Genomic DNA, 19,047 nt, shown 5'->3' with positions numbered 1-19,047 from the left:
AGTTTCAGATAATATGACGTGCATTTGAAGCAACTACTTTTTAATTGTTAAAGCAGCCTGTTCAAGGATTGCAAGACTGCTTCAGAAGTTGCTCCTGGCTATCCTCGCATGCATACTGTTCCAAAGCATCCACATGAATCAGGAAAAAGAAACGGCTCACTTTACAACTCCTTGAAAGAATTGGTACAACACTAGCATTTTCCTTGCTCAGTCCTGAGAAACATGTGTATTCTCTTGCATATAGCAGCAGGAATAAAGAAAAGGACTTATTTCTGAAATGTAGCAAATTGGAAGGGTTTTTTTTCTCCCCCTCCTCTTGGTTCTGAGGTAGGAGGCAGCCTGGGAAAAGGGGCTGAAAGAGGAATGTCTGTGGGACAGAGTTTCTTCATACCTGGGTCAGAGAACAGGCAGTTTTTGAATGCAAGGGCAAGGAGGCTCCTCATGAATGAGCAGTGACTAATGAAGACTGAATGGATCTTTAGTGCAGCAAGCAATTGCAAGCAAAAGGTCGCTTAATTGGTTGAGTAAATGGGAAGGGCCCAAAAAACTTTGAATCCAGTTTTTTTATATGTGCAGAATGTAAAAACCTGGTAGAAAGTCTCACCAAATCCCCCACTGCAATCTTGGCACCCTCTTGCCTGTGTGCATTTGCAGCACACTTGTACGCAGCCTTGGCCAGATCTAACTGTTCTTTGAAGAGGAGCTGAACAGTCTGTCTCTGTAGAAAGTCTGAGCTGTGAGGAACAGTGGATACTGGAGTTCTGGAGGGCGAGTTACAGGGGTGGTAGTGATAAATTGCCTGAAAGGAAGGAGGTTGCTAAATGTTATAGGCAAATTCTGCAACCATGCAATCCGGTTGTCCTGCTGATATGAGATATAGTAGCTCAAGTATTGTTCTAATGATTGAATCATAGAATCATAGGGTTTGAAGATGACCTGGTGACATCTTTTCCAATAACTGATTTGATGCAAGATGATGCAAAGATAAATTAATTTGAATATCTTGTAGTTGGAAAAGGACCTCCCAAAATCTGGATGTAACTTGAAAGTTATAATCCAAGATCACATGACTGACTAATCCCTTCTATCTAAAAACATGATCTAGAAAATGTCTCCTGAGCTAATGGAAGGCCCTTGCAAGGAATATAATAAGCCATTTTGGTACACAAATCCACTATCCCAAAAATGATTGTGTAACCTGTAGAGAAGAAGATCAGTAACAGAATCCACTGAAACAGAATCCCAAGTCCAGATGGGGAAGGGAGTGGCTGTATTAAACTGGCTGACTGTGCAAGGACAGTCTTGGCCTGACAACAGACATGATAGGATGAAACATAGTTCTTGGTATGCTGTGAACCAAAGCCACCAAAACTCTCTGAGGACCCAATGCAAAGTTTTAAATACTCCCCTATGTTCAGCAATTTGATTGTCATGGCAGAGTTGTCATGGCAGTTTCCTTAAGGGAAGGGGAACATGATGTTTGTGAAGCAGCTGTCCATCATTCATAAAGAAAGAGGATAAACCAGTCTGTGGGTCTCTCTGGAGGTCATCCATATGAGCCCTGGCATATGAATCCTGTTGTTGCAAACTAAGCTGGGGCTACATGGGGCTACCCTTGAAAAGTATCTGGAAGCTCCAGCTGGTCCAGAATGCAGCTGCATGAGCTGTTTTTGGTGCCCACAGAAGGGCACATGTAACACCACTGCTGCGCGAGCTGCATTGGGTACCAGTTTGCTTCCGGGTCCAATTCAAGGTGTTGGTTATTACCTTTAAAGCCCTACATGGCATAGGGCCAGGTTACCTGAGGGACTGCCTCATTACATCAACCCATCCCACCCGATCATGCAGAGAGGGCATGCTGCGGACCCTGTCTGTAAGAGAATTTCATCTGGCGGGGTCCAGGAAGCGGGCCTTCTCTACAGTAGCTCCTGCCCTGTGGAACATGCTGCCCCTGGAGGTGAGATTGGCCCCAACGCTCCTGGCCTTTCAGCAGAGTCTGAAGACCTGGTTCTGCCGCCTCGCTTGGGGTGGAGAGGGGAATAGATCTACATGGGGATGGTTGCTATAGACCACTCCTCCCACTCTTGGACTGTTTTAGATTCTTCACCATCTGGATTCTTTATTTTTACCTTTATTTATATTATTTATTATTGTATTTTATTCTGTGTGTTTTATGGTTATTGTTTTTAATCGATTGTTGTAAACCGCCCAGAGTCCCCCAATGGGAGGAGATGGGCGGGGACAAATTAGACAAATAAATAAATAAATAAGCAAGCTGATCCAATAGATCTACTGCCTGGATCCAATAGATCTACTGCCTGTATCCTTCCCCCTAATCTTTCCACAGGATCTATACTCAGGGAAAGGGCAAAATTGTTTGGCTTCAGGATTGTGATAGGAAGAGATGAGCATGAAAGATCATATTCAGATTTATGTGACAGTGTATCTGGTCATTTGTTCTTTGAGCCAGCAATATAAGTGACATAAAAATTGAAATGGAGAAAAAAATGTGCCCACCTGATCTTATAAGGTAAGATGAATTGTGCTTTCTGTAGGTGTTCTAAATTCTTCTGATATGCCTGGACTGTATTGTGCCTTCTAAGAAATGTCTGCAATGTTGGAATGCTTTGATCATAAGCAACTCTTTATTGAAAATGTCATAGTTCCTTTCAGCTGGGAAAACAATTTGTAATAAAATGCACAGAGCAGAAGATCTCCCCACACACTTTTGATGCTTAGAGGAGAATGGCTCCTAATGTTATATCTGATATGTCTGCTTACACAACAAAGGGATGAGAGGGGGCAGGATGTTTGATCAGCAGCTGGAAGAAAAAAAAAAATTTTCAAGTCCTGAAATGCTGCATGTTCTTGAATAGACCATTTGAACCTATGTCCTTTTTTTTAGCAGTTGAGATAATGATCTTGTGTATCCTGCAAAATTAGGGAGAACATTCTCTAAAAATTTGCAAAGCCCAGAAGACAATGGACATCCTTCATACTTCTAGATGCCTGTTATTAGAGTATGGACTGTACTTTTGTAGGATCCATTTGTATTCCCTCTATAGATATCTAGTAACACAAATAGTCCACTTGGAAATATCAAAAACACATTTTTCCACCTTAGCAAAAAGATTATGTTTGAGGAGTCTCTATAAGTCACTCTTAACACAAGTCTTATGCAAAAATGGATCTTCTGAAAACATCAGTATGTCATCCAAGTACACCACTACATATTTGTCAAAAATATCAGAAAAGATTTCATTGATGAATCTGGAGAAGACAGCAGGATAATTAACCAATCCAAACAGCATTATTGTGCATTCCAATTTGCCATACCTGGTATCAAAGGCAGTTAAAAATTCATGGCCCTCTTTCATTCTGATCAAACTGTAAGTGCCTCTCAAATCCATGAAAATGTGTGCTTTCTGAAGGTGGTCCAGCAGATCTGAAATAAGAGGCAGTGGGTAGTGATCCCTAATGGTCATTGAGTTCAGAAACCTATAGTCATGAACAGCCCTCAAGGAATTATCTTTCTTGGTTATGAAAAACGTAGGTGCAGATGCTGGAGATGTACACAGGTGAATGAATCCTTTCTTCAAATTGTCATCCAGAAACTCTTTTAAAGTGGTCAGTTCCTGAGTAGACATAGGATATTGCCTCTTAGCTGGAATCTGGGCTTGTGGCTTCAAGTTAATTGTATAGTCACATGCCTGATGAGAAGGCAGGGTAATTGCTTCCTCCTCCCCCCAAAACGTCAGCAAACTTTGTGTACTTTTCTGGCAAGGAAGAGGATTCACAGAGCAAAGGATAATGATAAGAGTACAAACAGTATTGCTTACACTTTTGAAATGGAAAAGAAATTGTCCCTTGCTGTCAGTGGACATCTGGATCATTACTTTGAGGCCAATCAATGGGGCATGTAAATAAGCTGTGACAGAATGGCAATAATTCTGTATGATCATTTATTGTCAGTTGCAAAGGTGTTGTGCGTTGCACAATAGGATCAGCTCAAAGCGCTGACAATTGTTTCCACAAATATAGGTTTCTCTAATAACTGTGTCAGCAGTTTAAACTGTTGCAGTATTGTCTTATCTTGAAGTTGGCTCTGCACCTGAATCTAAAAGAGTGGAGAGTTGTATTTTCAAGTCTGAGAGTCTACAGTTAGTAACAAGAATAATAAAATGTGCTTGTCTGTTGTTGGCTGTCTGAGCTCTTCACTGTCTGAGGCCCCCTTGGAGGGGAATCTACAAGGTTCTCCAAAGATGATGCTCTGGAGTGATATAGGCATTTGCTTGCTACACAGCCTCCAGTTCCACAGTTGTGGCACTTAGCAACTGATTCAGAGGTCTGTACATTAGCAGTGCAAGTCTTGGCTAGGTGTCTTAAGGCTCCATACTAGAAACACAACCAAGGTTTCTCCTTCTCTGTTTCTCTGCTGTGGAAAGGGATCTCTTTACTGTTCCTATCTGCATGTGTTCTCCAGTGTTGGCATCTAAGGATACCACAGGGAGGGGGATAAGGGTGCAGAGAGGCTGTAAAACTTCCCATATTCTTTCCTCTGTGCCTCAACTTCTCCAATCTTCCGTCAATTACCATATCACATTGGGACACTATGCCTTGTCCCACTGACTCATCTCTCAGTTCATCAGCAAGTCCTTCCACAAACTGGTCAATCAGAACAAGATCATTCCATCCCACATTTTGGTCAAATGATTGAAATCTGATAGGTACTCATGAAATCTGTGATCACCTGCTTTAGCTTGTGAATCTCCTGATTTGCTGTCACTCTCCTTTCTGAATCATCAAAGGCAGCTCTAATCTTTGCATGAAGTTCTGGTAATTATCCAGCAATGGATGTTTGCCCTCCATGAAAGGCACAGCCCACATCTGGCTGTTCCTCCTTTCTGCAGGTTCAAGGGAAAGGCAATCTTGAACAATTTGCAGGAAATTCTGCCGCCTAACCCACTATGGTTCGGTAGTCCTTTGGGTATGAAGAAGACATGGTGTTGTACAGTTCATCTGTGGACATGGAAGTGGCTCTGCAGTCCCAGTCTGTAAGCACAGAGTCTAGCACAATGGGGGCACTGGAAGTCCATTGTTGTAATAACTGTGGGTGTTATTCGGTGATGCCGCTCACAATTTTCTATCAGTTTTGGGCAGCACTATAAATAATTCAACAATTCAACAATTCTGACTTGTGAAAGTCAGAAATTGATCCTGAGCTCCCCCAAAGCTCTCTGGAAAACATCTATGAGAGTAACATTGGTTGGTCTGCAGGTTCTTGAGCCACTTCCAGCTGAGCAAAGCCTTGTCCTAATTGCTGTATTAGATGTACCACAACATTGTGCAGGTTTGTTATTTGTATATCCACTTGCTGTTGATGTTGTAACAATGTTTCAGCAAGTTGTTCTATAGACAGTGTGATCCCCAAGTATCTCATTCCCATTCCTTCTAAAGCAAAGTTTGATGTTTTCTATTATAGAGTAGTGAGACTTTCAAGTATGTTGTCAGCCTTTCAAAGCTGGCCAGGTCAGGGAACAGACAACTGAAGGACTATTGGAACTCTACTTTATTCTTATAGGATATAATAACAGAATCTTGAAAGCCTGCTAGAATTTCTCTCTGTCCCCTGTTGTACCAAAGAGAATCAGAGTGCTGTTATTTTGAGTTTCTTTCTGTTCCCCTCTTCCTTCCCACGGCTAAGTTGATGTTTACCTGACAGTTCTTGCATCCCTCCTTCACTGTTATTTATTTATTTATCAATCATGTTTTTATCACTGCCCATCTCCCCCACAAGGAGGAGTATGTTATCTTTATACTCCTTTACAATACCTTTGTGAATGGTTCCATGTTCTTCTAAAGATTGTATAACTGCTCGTGAGTATTATCTGGTGTAACAAAGTGATAATGAATTGTAAAAGTACTTATAGTATGATTTGTGTAAGCAAAATTAAAATACTGGATTTGATACTAATACAAGAAGGATTTCTATAAACAATGGAAGCTGTTCATTGGTGGAATGATACTAATGAATACAATTCATCATGCTTGTGGTTTACAGTCATCTTTATAATTATCTTTTGAGATAAAATTGTATCATGTTAGCAGCAGAGATTTAATCTTAAAAGGATGTCAAAGGATGATCCTTTGTCTTTCATGTTTATATTCAACAAGCTAGAAGATAATAACTTTGCCAATATTCTTGATTTTTAGTTCAAAGGTTTTGTGATGTCTCATCTAAATCACACAGCAAATTTTCAAGCTTGTCATGGTACTTATTCTTGTAGGCATTTCTGGTGAAGTTATATTACAGCTTCCATTTCTGTTTAGTTTGATTACAGTTTGGGAATACCTTGGCAACATAAGTTAACACGCAGTTCTTCTGGTAGATGTGTTTGTTTATCAAAACACTACTTCTACATTTCCATCTTCTCTTTATTTTTAACAGTTGACACTGTGTCATCTGAACACAAACAGTAAAAACCTCAAGAATATCAGAAATATACTGTTGCAGACTATGGAATTTTTTCAGGGTGTATAAAATAAAGGGTCACCAAACCTCAATTTGTCTGGAGAGGGTAAAAGCGAGGGGAAATATAGATTCATGTCTTGGATTTTTAAAATATTTTTCAATATGTTTTTGGTTTATTATGTCCAATTCCAATTTTCTATAACTATGGCATTATGCTTTCATAGGTAAAATTAAAATTGATTTTCTAGGGATGCACACCTACACTTTTGTGATATGACAGCAGAATGATTGCTTAAAAGCATTTGCAACTCAAACAGAATATATCAAATGCATGTTTTTTTTAGTAAGCCTCACAAACCCACCATTTAATAAAAAGAAAAATAGACTTGTTATCTACTTACATATGCAATACTTATTCCATTTGCTTACTGCTTGGGAAATGCACTATAGGATATAATGTATTCTGAATTTTATGATTTGGTACTAACCCCTGTATAACCTAACACCACATTTGTATGTGATAAAAATCTAATATAAAAAATCTGAGATTGTTCATTAATGCATGTAAGAAAGTAATCTGTTACAGACCCGAGTTGAGTATCAGGCAAAATCTCCTCTTTCCTATATTTTTATCCTTCTCACTTGGATCCTGGATTCTTTGAAATCTAAAGAATGCCCTATCTTGTATTTATTTCATTGGCCTAATACTGGTGCTTTTGTTTTAATTTTAACATGAAATACAGTTCATTAAAGAAATTGCCAGCTTTCAGAATCAAGCATTCTCTTAGTGAGAAAAGTAACAGAACACTTTTAACTTGGTGATCATAGTGTTTGGACTCTGGATGTGGTATCTAGAGAAGTTTACTGAAGTTCTAATCTGTTCCATTCATTGTTGCAAGCCTAAACATAAGATCTCAAATCTAAACAGATAATCCTACTTCTCTTTCAGTCTGCATGCACAGACATACCTCTTCTATGAAAAATTTCTATAGAATATTACAAAGCAATGTCAAATAGCCAATCAAAGTGAATATTTGTAGCTCAGGGTTGAACTGTGGAGTCCTTGGTGCTCTCTGAGCCTTGCTTTCTTGCAGATGTTTCATTGCCAGACTACGCAACATCTTCAGTGCGAAGAGGGAGTGGGCCCTGCTTTCTGCTTATACAGCGTGGCTTGCCCTGCTTGTGTTGGTGGGGGTGTTGTTCTCTCCTTGGGAGTTCTTTGATTGGGCTGTTGTTTGCTGCTTGGTTGATTAATAGATAACTCAGTCAATCAACTCCCTCTTTACACTGAAGATGTTGCCTAGTTTGGCAATGAAACATCTGCAAGAAAACAACAAGGCTCAGAGAGCACCAAGGACTCCACAATGTCAAATAGTTTTTTAAAAAATCAATAGATCATTTCTATAATAACATTTCCATTCTATGACCTAAAATAAAGGCTTCCCAGGGCTGGGAGAGCTTTTGGTAGCAAAGGGCAGCATGACACTGGAGGTTGGGGTGGGGAATGAAAACCACAAAGTGAGTAGGAACAGATCACACATGGGATTTTGGTTTCTAGGGGATCCATCCATCCATCCATCCATCCATCCATCCATCCATCCATCCATCCATCTGATTTGTATCCTTCTTTCCCTCCAGGCACTCAAGCCAGCATATATAGCACTTCTTCTAATTTTCTCCCAGAACATCAACTCTATGAGTCAGGTTTGATTGAGATAGAGTGATTGGCCCAAAGGCACCCCATGGCTGAGCATCCATGGCTGAGGGTGGACTTGAACCTGGAACTGGGGCTCCTATTTCAACACCTTAACCACTATACCACACAGAGTTTTCTTTGCTTCTTAATTGTGAGATGCCTATTTTAGGAATTACATTGTAGTTTTATTGGGGGAGGAAGCAGTTCACTGTTCTAGTACTTTTCAGTAATTATTGAAGACACAGAGAAGGCTCTGAGTTCTCTAGAAAGAAACCCAGGGGCCCCAGATTGACCACCCATAATATAGCTGCTGCTGCTGCTGCTGCTGCTGCTGCTGCTGCTATTATTATTATTATTATTATTATTATTATTATTATTATTATTATTATTATTATTATTATACACAACAACATTACATCACAACTGCCAGTTCTTTAGCTGGTATTGGCCTTCATTCAACAACCTTCCCAAGAACCTAGGGATGTTGTAATGTATCAGCGTATGTAGTATATATGCGGACCCAAGCAGTGTAGCCTTTTGTAATTGACAGATGGACATTTTGTCAATGCACAAATTTTCTAAGAGCTATCCAAGGTTTTTTGATATGGCACTCAGTTTGCCGATAACCACTGGACCACCACTGCCAGTTTATGCCATAATCTTTCAACTTCGATTTTCAGATCTTGATATTTTGTGATCTTCTCCAATTCTTTGTCTTCTATTCTCCTATACCCTCATATTGCCACATCAATTATCCACACTTTCTTCTTTTCAACCACAGTTAAATCTGGTGTGTTATGCGCCAAGACTTTATCAGTTTGTATTTAGAAATCCCACAATATTTTAACCTGCTCATTTCTGACTACTTTTTCAACTATATGCTCCCACAGATTTTTCATTACTGGCACATGACAATTTTTACAGATGTTCCAGTGAATCATTTTGGCGACTGTGTTATGTCATTGTTTATAATCAGTTTCTGCAATATTCTTGCACAGGCTGAGTATATGATCTACTGTTTCTTCTGCTTCTTTGCACAGTCTGCACTTTGAATCATTTGATTGTATTTCAATTCTGGCCTTGACTGCATTAGTTTGAATAGCTTGCTCTTAAGCAGCCAAAATCCAGCCTTCGGTTTCTTTTGTTAAAGTTTCAGTTGTAAGCCATTGCCAGGTTTTATCTTTATCCACTTTCCCTTCAAGCTTTTGCAGAAATTGACCATGTAATGCTTTTCCTTGCCAGCATTGTGTTCATGTTTTTATTACATTATTTCAATATTCATGTTTTGTTTCCTGTACATTACTATTTTATTTGTTTATTTATTAAATGTATACACCACCCATATCACCATAAAAGTGATTCTTCAGTAAATTCCAATTTTTAACTTGCATCAATGCTTGTTCTTGGCTGTCTTTTACATAATCAGCCAATGCATGCTTTTCTTCTTCCACAAGTTGTTTGACAAAGTCAATCTCTGCCTCCATTTCTGCGGGGCAGGTATAATCTGTCAATATCACTATGGGGATGTAATACATAGTGAATAGTCATCAATGTTCTTGTTTTTTAGTCCAAACTGTCCAGTTCAGCTTGTGTCCAGTTAATAATTCCAGCAGTGTTTCATATCACAGGTATGGCCCAGGTATTGATGGCTTTGATGGTGACTCTATCATTCAATTTTGTCTTTAGTTATTTTCTCACTCTTTGGATGCATTTTTTTATTAATCACATTTCTAACTTGTCCATTCTTAATGTTATCCAAGTGTAAAATGCCCAGATACTTGTAGGCTTCATCCTGATGGCACTGATGGTTTGGCCTTTCAGCATTTCAGTTCCATTACTGTTTGTGATTTTACCCTGATTTATTGCTACTGTAGCACATTTCTCTAGGTCAAATTCCATTACTACATCTGTGCTAAAAAAAACCTTACAGTATTTGTCAATGACTGGATTTCGATTTCTGATTTTCCATAAAGCTTCAGATCATCCATATAAAGCAAATGAGATTTTATGAGAATTTTTTTTGATAGCCAAGATTTCTTTTCTTCAAAATAGCTGAAAGTGGGATCATAGCAATGACAAATAATAAGGGTGATAATGAGTCACCTTGGAAGATCCCTTTCCTAATGTTGACAAGCCCATATTTTCCATTTCCAACCACCAATTCTGTCTTCTACTACTTCAATATTTTGTGTATAAACATTTTAATGTTTTTACTGATACCAGTTGTTTCCAAACATTTGATGATCCAACCATGTGGTAATGAATCAAACACCTTTTTATAATCAGTCCAGACCATATGTAAATTGGCTTTTTAGCTTTTGCAATTCCCAGAAATCATTTTACCAAGCAGAGGTTGATGGTTTACATCTCTGCTTTTCCTTTCCTTTCCCTTCTGTTCTACTGTAAGGATGTTATTTTCTTCTACATAATCTTGGATGTTGTCCACTATTATGCCTGTGAGTAATTTAAACATTGTAGGCAAGCATGTTATCGGCCTATGGTTTCTGGGTGTTGTCCTTTTCGCTGAGTCTTTTTGAATCAGAAAAGTTTTGCCAGTTATTAACCAGCAGGGCCACAACTAGCGGGGGGCAAGTGGGGCATGTGCCCCAGGTGTCATGCGGGGGGGGGGGTGCTAAAATGAGCGCTTTGGTAGAATTGTGTCTGGTCTGTTTGAAATAGCTGATTTTGTTTAAATTGGATGATTCATGCCTTATAGTGTTCAGTTTTCCCAGATATTGCTGTTATTTGTTGTTTTATGATTTCCAAAGCTTCTTCCATTTTTCTGGTGCTAAGCCAATATTTTTTTATTAGGCTTGTCCTGATCCTTATATTCTTCAATTTCTGCTCTTTCATGTTCTTTAAATTACTTGCATCTGATCTTAGTTTCTTCATCTTGGCCTCCTGTCTGATCTTCCACTTTGGGATTGAGTATGATTTTGCTTTTGGTTTACTAATTTCGACACTCAGTTCTTTTGTAACCACCATTGCTGTACTGTAGGCAAGCAGATTAATCTGTTTGATAGATATTATTTTAATATATAATATATATAATATAATTCACATCCTTCATTATAGCTGCCAGGTCTTTTTTGGGCACTACTTACAGTGCTGGCAGTCTTTGCCTTTCTGCATAAATTTTTTCTTTTAATTCTTCTTGTGGCAGGGGGAGGGTCAGTTCATAGGTTGTTTCAGTGCTGGCTGTACTGGTTCTGTTGTTATTACTTCTAAGTTATCATTTCTGTAGTTCCTATCAGCTGTTCCCTCTATATTTCCAATTTCTGTTATCTAAGTTTCTTCTACTATTCTATTATTGTTTTTGTGTCTTCCATTTTCACAATTTTTCTGAATCTCTTCCAGCTCTTCACCCCTGAATATTTTATTTCTGGTAATGAATCTCCTTTGATCTGCTAATCATCGTTCAGTGATATTTGAGTCTGGATAAATTCCTTTCTGCAGTTCAAACATTCGCTTTAAGTAGCCCCACTTCGTTGGTTCCAATTTATAATAGCAGGCCATAATGGTGTGATTTTCAAACACAGTATACATTCGTCTTGTCTCTGGTTGTTGTTCTTCCAGTAATCCTACAGGACTAAGCCCTGGTTTCCCAGCCAGAGTTCATGAGTCCCATTGCCCACTTGTCAACAGATGCCCAGGAACTTTAACATCTGATGTGGTCCTTGTTGACCTGGGTGATGACCGATCCAGTATAGAATTCTTTTTCTGTTTTCTCACCAGAGTGAGAAAATATAGTGAATATGCTTAGCCTGGCTCTTCTGCTGGGACCTGTCTGGCATGGGTGACCCTACTGGTAGAATACACTGCCACCAGCATAGCTCTCAACTTCATCAGAGCATCATAAGCCCTTCCCCCATGACAACGGAGTATCCATGGAGGGGGCTATATTATTATTATTATTATTATTATTATTATTATTATTATTATGCCTTCAAGACTGTGCTGACTACTGGCAACTGTCTGGACTAGTCCCTGCAGTTTTCTTTGCAAAGTTTTTTTTTAGAAGTAGTTTCCCATTGCCTGCTTCCTGGGGCTGAAGAGGAGAGTGACTGGCCCAAGGTCACCCAGCTGATTTTGTGCCTAAGGCAGAACTAGAACTCACAGCCTCCCTGTTTATAACCTGGTGCCTTAACCACTACACCAAGCTGGCTGTCCACAATATAGTTACAGTATGTTAAATATCAGTTTCTAAATTGCTTACCTTGATTTAAAACTGTCTGGTGGCATGAGTTCCAATGTATGTGTTGGGCCATATAGATTGACGACATACAGCTTTACCACTGGATTCAGTTCACCTGCCTTTTAAAAAAGTGAAAGTGTTTCAATATTGATGAATGGAATAATTAAATATAAGTCAGGTAGATATCCAATAGATATTTACCACACAAATGAACCAAATTGATATTCCTTGACAGAGGATTAAGAGAGCCTAATTTGAAGCCATGCGTTGGCCTACACAATAAGACCTACATTCCTACAAACTTATTTCCTTTTCCTTGTGAATAGGAAGGAAAATAACTGCATCAAATACTGAAAAAGGATGATGTTTTTATAAGGAGTGAAAACAACTGTAAAAAGTTCTATATGCACCAGCTTGGCCCAACAGTAGTCATAAATACTACTAGACTACCCTACTGAGGTAAAACATTAAAGAAGTAAAGGTCTATATTATTAGGTCACTTGCTTCATAATTAAGGTGAATTTAAAATGAACAGAAAAATTAAATAAAGGTTATAATTTTATTAACAACATAATTCTACTTTCTACAGGATAAATTATACTAGACTTTAATAATTTCCTTTGTCATAAGTTTAATTGAATCTTAAATTTTATCCTTTGTTCTGTTTCTTTTTGTACTGCACAATTAGAAATTGTTCAAGAAAACTAATATAACAATTGTAGAAATTAATTCTGCTCCTACAAAAAACATATGAAAAATATTAACTGATCTATTATATTTAATTTTACATGCTGTAAGGACATCTAACAATTTAATATTGTTTTAAAAAAAACTCAAATGGAATAAATGTAACTGTCAAACAGATCCTAGCCTAGAGTAATAAATTATTTAGGCTTTAAAATGTTTGTTTGTTTGTTTGTTTATTAATTTCTAAGGTTGCTGACTGACCAAATTATTCTGGATGGCATGCAAAGGGCTTAAAAACAAATAATGACAGTAAAAAATAAGAATTAAGAAAGGAACCATGCTGGGGAGGGAAAACAGACAGATTTAGCAAGTTCATGCATCATTCATCCTGACCCAGATTCATGCTAAGCTACAGGTTCAATTCTAATATTCACAGGTTCTTTATTTTTTATTTTAAAAATGTTTATTTTATTATTCCTTTAGACTGCCACACTCTAGCAAGAGTTCCAGGAGTTTACGGTAATCCATTAAAACGATACAACCAACCTATAAAGCAACAGAGAATAATCCTACTGCACCCCCATACAAATCCACAGTACCATTAACAGCAAGCCTATGAATTTAAAAAATCTACAGAAATAACTCTGGCACTGCTGCATTCCTAAACAACAAATAGAAAGTGCCATATGAATTTTCAAAAATGAAGTCAGTTCTATGAAACATTGTCTTGTGGTACTCCCTGAATTGGGAGGAGGACGTGGTGGCTCTCAATCTGCCAATTCTGGATGTGCAAACTGGACAGTTGGTTCTAGCTGAAGAAGATGGTCCTGAATGTACTTTGTAGGGAATGTAGTAAATAGATGGATTTATTGGTAATAATTAGCTCCTTGAATTGTACTCACAGGCCTTCCAATAACTAAGGCAGCACCCATAGCACTGATATTAAATGATTATGGTGATTGTACCCACCAGCATACTGCTTATTTTGCATGAGCTGCAGTCTTCAAAAGCAGCCCCAGACAAAACTCATTGCAATAGTCTATCCTAGATGTGATGACTGCATGATTTACTGTCTCCAGGGCCTCTAGCTGGAGGGTTGCTCTAGGTTACAACTGGCACACAGACTGAAATTTCCACAGACTCCCCAGCCATTTGCCTACTTAGCAGCAGCCATGAGTCTAGAGAACCTCCAAGATGTGGACTTGCTATTTATTTATTTATTTACTGCACAGATTCTGTTACAAGAAAAAAAAATATTGGGGAAATAGGTGAATGGAATTTGAACCTGAGTATAAATGTGAACATGCAGAAAAAAGGGAAAAACAAGGAAGCCCCTAGGCCAAGGGTAGATACAAGCTACTGGAGATAAGCATTGAAAACAATCCATCAGGACTAGACAAGAACCAAAGGACCACAAGTAGAGATAAGAAAGTTAACAGGTAACCATCATGCAGCAAGTCACTATGACCCAGCAACCTAACAAGTTGATAAAAGGACAGCCCAAGTGACACATGATGGAATGCAGCTGGCAAAGGGTGAAAGGACAAACTGCAGAAACCTTGTCAGACAACCCTCTTTCAAGCATGGAACTATCCTGTCCTTCCCAATCCACATGCATCACTTGGCCAAGTGCAGCAGGGCAAGAGAGTCTGAGTGAGTATGTGCCTGAGTGTATGTATGTGTAAGGCTTAAGCAACTGTATTTAATAAAGCTTTTGAAGGTTAACAGAGTTTGTGTGCTGTGTATTTCCCTGAGCTGCTAAGAGCCTGAACTCTTGTATCTCAATTGAGTGTGTGAGTGTACCTCACTCATCCCAGATCAAGAGAATGCACGACTAAGCCTCAGCTGCTTCTATTTAGTGCCAAGTGAGGGTTAGGCAAATTGCAAGGGAGGTTACTTATCAGGTGTGCCTCTGCTGGGAGTTTGAAAGAGGAAAAAAATGAGTCAACTATAACTGGAGGAATTTCTGTTATAGATTATTGGATGAAATCAAATGTTCCACAAATAATGCAATTCAATCTTCCTCTCCTTTATCTGCAGCTTGCCACATACTCTCTAGATATGCTCCAGAGCAGATTGTGAGTACAATCTACAATCAAAGCTACACTTTGCCCCACTTCAACAGAAGGAAGGAAGAAGGAAGAAGGAAGGAAGGAAAATTATTTCTGCATCAGAGGAAAACTGATGAAATATCATTGAACCTTACTGAATTACATTCTGAATAGTATAAGGCAATAAATAGATCTAACATGAAGGCAGATCATCATATTGTACTTCTGCAAGAAAAGGTGCAGTGTTGTTAATGAACTCTATCAATGGAGATTCTATTCTACATCACTGAACAATTAATAGAAGACTAATAATAGTACAACATGTATTAATTGCTTCAGTGGATCCAAAATTACTAGGTCATCTAGTTACCCCTGATTCATTTCAGATTTGAACAGTTATTTAAAGAACAAAAGCCTTTGTTCTAAGAGTTACAGACTTTCTCTTAACTACCAATCCACTGAAATGCTTTCCTTCCTCTGTAAATCTGCCAAACAGATAGCAGTTATTCCAGTAGCAGTGTATAACTATTTTCAAATTATTTTCTGGTACATATTTTCTATGTGGCGCACATGTATTAAACCCATGATGAAGTGCCTGCAGCTCCCTTCCTGACCTGTCTGACATCTGTAGGGACAGCCACTTCTGTCAAAGTTATTTTCACCAAATTAAATTGTCATACATATATCTACACTTTTGGTACAGCCATACTTAAATATGCAGTTCTGTAATAGCATTTTTAAAAGGCTATAATAGAGCTGAAAAAGATGCAAAACAGGACAAGCAAACTTATTAGGAAGATGGAGTTATTACCCCATCAAGAAAGACTACTGTGCAGGGGATATTTTATCTTAAAAGGGAGGCAAAAAGAGGGAATATATACAAGCAAATGTATGTGTATCTATATCATACATAGCAGAGAAATTGTGGACAGAAATAAGTTTTTCTTCTTCTTGCACAATACTAAAAATCAGGGCCTTCCCCTAAACTAAATGCTGTTGATTTACTGTAAAAAAATACAGTAACAAACAAGTATTTTTAATAATAATTAAAAAAACACACACATAACTTTCAGCATCAAATGTGATGTACAGGTCACCAATTTATATGGCTGTAAAAGAGAACTAGAGAAATCCATGTAGCTCAGGCCTACCAGTGGCTGCTAGACCTGATGGTTGTTGTGATCTCCCAAACCACAGGCAGCAGATCTTCTTGTGTGCTTTCAAGTGATCTGTGTAACACAGCATGATGGATAAACACTTTGACCTGATTCAACATGTCTGGCATTGGGTTCTTACAAAAATAATTTGATTTGTCATTGAATTCTAAGCAGGAGAACATTTGGTGATTATTTATTAGTTTCAATGCAGAATTAAAGACTTGTCTGTATTTCTTCTAAATGAAACAGAAGAAAAATATGGCTCTTTGACAAGCATATCCAAAACCTTAATTAAGCAGATATACAGGTGCTATTCCAGTTAATTCTGGACTAAGTTAAAAACTTTTAAAAGTTACATTGGTTTACATGGGAGAAAAAGTAACGTGCTCAAATTTTCTATTGCAATGAATGGCTGAAAGGTTTACCAGTTTTTTTTTTTTTACCTTTCCACTTAAAAAATAATAATTATAAAGAGAACCAGACACATCACCAATTGTACTACTCCACTAAACAATTAATAAAGTCAAACTACTCCTCTAACAAAAGGAGACCAGCAGAATTAGTCAGCCACTGAGGTGTGTCCAGGTTGCCCACCAGATATTTTCTTCCTTCCTTGCTTGCTCTTCTTTTACTGTTTTACACAATTTATGGTTTCGTGCCTGAGATTGTTTTAGCCATATTTTGCCAAATGGCACACATAGCATAGGAAAAGGCTACTCTGCTAAGTACCACCTGGAGGTAAAGCATTGTTAGAACATCCTACATCTTACAGTGATTGTTTGACATGATGGAAGAGGTAAATAGCCTGAAGTCCACTGAATCCTGACCATAGGAAGGAACTGGAATAACCAGAGTTCCTCAACCTACTTTCATGTTGAACAGGTGACAAAAAAGACTAGATTGGTTCATCACAGCCAAGGTGGATTCTCATCAAGAATGTCCATAAAAGTCTCCTGGGACTGGGATGCCTCTAATTATCTCTGGGTAACAAAGATTTGCTTGAGTTCTTCATTATTAACTAAAAGGGTTGTTATCTTCAACCCCAATGACTTGCATAATGTTTTCTTCTGATAATTGAGGGTGAAGGGAATAATGAAGTAAGCCAGACATTAATAATAAAGTATTAACCAATTTCCTTACCTTTGGATATGGATACTGTTTTCCTTTGGGATACAGAAATCCAGTAAATTGAGGAATAAGCATATTTGGTACTAATGAGTCATTTATCATAAGGAATGCAAGCCTCTCTCCATCAGGTGACCACCAGTGAGTAATGTGAGAATGAAGCAGCTCCTCTGGGGGGGAAAAAAAAAATCTTAAAACCCATAAAATTAGCATTTTGTATCAGATTTACCAGGAAATATTGCCTTTTGGAATTCAACTGAAGGACATTTGATACATTATTTTTATCTAAACATTTTCTTCTTAGAAACGTTAAAAAAAACAGCAAACAAACTAGAAAGGATGGTATCCCTTAAACTAAATGGAATTATTATTTTGCCATGAAATTCACACTTCAGAATTACTTAACTGCACTCCTGCATTCAACTGAAAATAAGTAGGATAATTTCCAGAATACTAACTGAAAATATATCCCTTATCTTCCTCACACAAGTTATTTGTCTTGAGGTTAAAAAAACAAAAAACAAGTAGGATTTCCATATTTTATATTTACAGCAATAAGGTTTTTTTTAAATGAGACAACTTTGCAAGAAAATGTTAAAAATAAAAACTTGGTATAGTTGGTGTCCTGTTTATCCTGTGAAGTGCTGGCTGCAACCCTGACTTTGCTTCTGCATATGATGTTGGTTATTTCTTGATGGGGTATATAGTCTTTTGGTTTACCCAGGATTCTTTATAGAGTTTTTAATGGGTTTGTGACCATTAAGATGCCTAGTGGCTGGAGTAATCAACTGGCATATTTCTCATGTATGGGGGTGTTATTGTGGTGGTCCTTGGGGTGTCTTTCAATTCATTGTTTTGTTTCCTGGTGCCTTTGTTTTAGGACATTTAGAGTGGATGTACCTACTGAAGGAGGTACGTGAGTCCTCCTTTTCTGGTGGTGCTCGTGAGCTGCAGTGATTTTTGCTCAGTTGACCGGGGTTCTCATGCAGCTGATCTTATGTGTTGGGGGATAACTTATATGGAAGTATAAATTTTGTTCTATGTGGGTGGATTTTCTGTAAACTTGGGTTAGGCTGCTATCATTAAGCTTACTGATGAGGATGCCTCAGGGTGGGAGTTTCTTCTCTTTATTCATCTCCATGGTTTAAAATCAACCAGTGCTTCCCAGGAAGCATCAAATTACCACCCAATCCCACAGAATTCATGGTAAGGCAATCCCCATTTCTGAACCATTGCACCGAGGAAGCCTCTCCAGAAAGCAAGGTGAAACATCTGCAAAAATGTGGTCCCTACTTTGGTATTGATCTCCCTAAGCCTAGAGTTCCCAACTGAAAGAATGAACAATGAACTGGGGCTACCACAACCCTAAGAAATCTTTAAAAACATTATCCTGGGATAACGTTTTGCCCCTTGAGAATTTGAGCAAGAATAAGCTTTCCTGCATTCATGTTCATACAGCAATTTTTAATGTGCAATTTACCTTCATATAACCAGTCTGCAATTCCATTAAAAACAATTCCTTCTTTCCCAGAAGATGTCAGTCTCAAAGAGCTGCTTTTTACATCAGGCTGGTAATAGATGTTATTTTCGAAAATATAAATCTAAGTTAGGTAAAAAGAATTACATGTTATGTAATCAGTTAATATTTTCATGTTCATTGTCAG

General features: G+C 38.1%; 1 protein-coding gene across 4 annotated transcripts in view; it reads right to left on the bottom strand.

Annotated features, from left to right (window-relative positions):
- Positions 1-19,047, bottom strand: part of DPP10 (dipeptidyl peptidase like 10) — a 202,977-nt gene that overhangs the window by 59,690 nt on the left and 124,240 nt on the right. For all 4 annotated transcript variants that reach the window (XM_063288718.1, XM_063288719.1, XM_063288720.1 and 1 more), the window contains 3 exons: positions 18,864-18,984; positions 17,399-17,553; positions 12,385-12,482 (listed from right to left, as the gene is read on the bottom strand). In XM_063288718.1, coding sequence (XP_063144788.1) covers positions 12,385-12,482; positions 17,399-17,553; positions 18,864-18,984 — 374 coding nt within the window. The remainder of the gene's footprint in view (positions 1-12,384; positions 12,483-17,398; positions 17,554-18,863; positions 18,985-19,047) is intronic.

Source organism: Candoia aspera, chromosome 1 (genome assembly GCF_035149785.1).
Source record: "Candoia aspera isolate rCanAsp1 chromosome 1, rCanAsp1.hap2, whole genome shotgun sequence".
Lineage (NCBI taxonomy): Eukaryota > Metazoa > Chordata > Lepidosauria > Squamata > Boidae > Candoia > Candoia aspera.
This window is presented reverse-complemented; position numbering and strand designations above follow the sequence as displayed.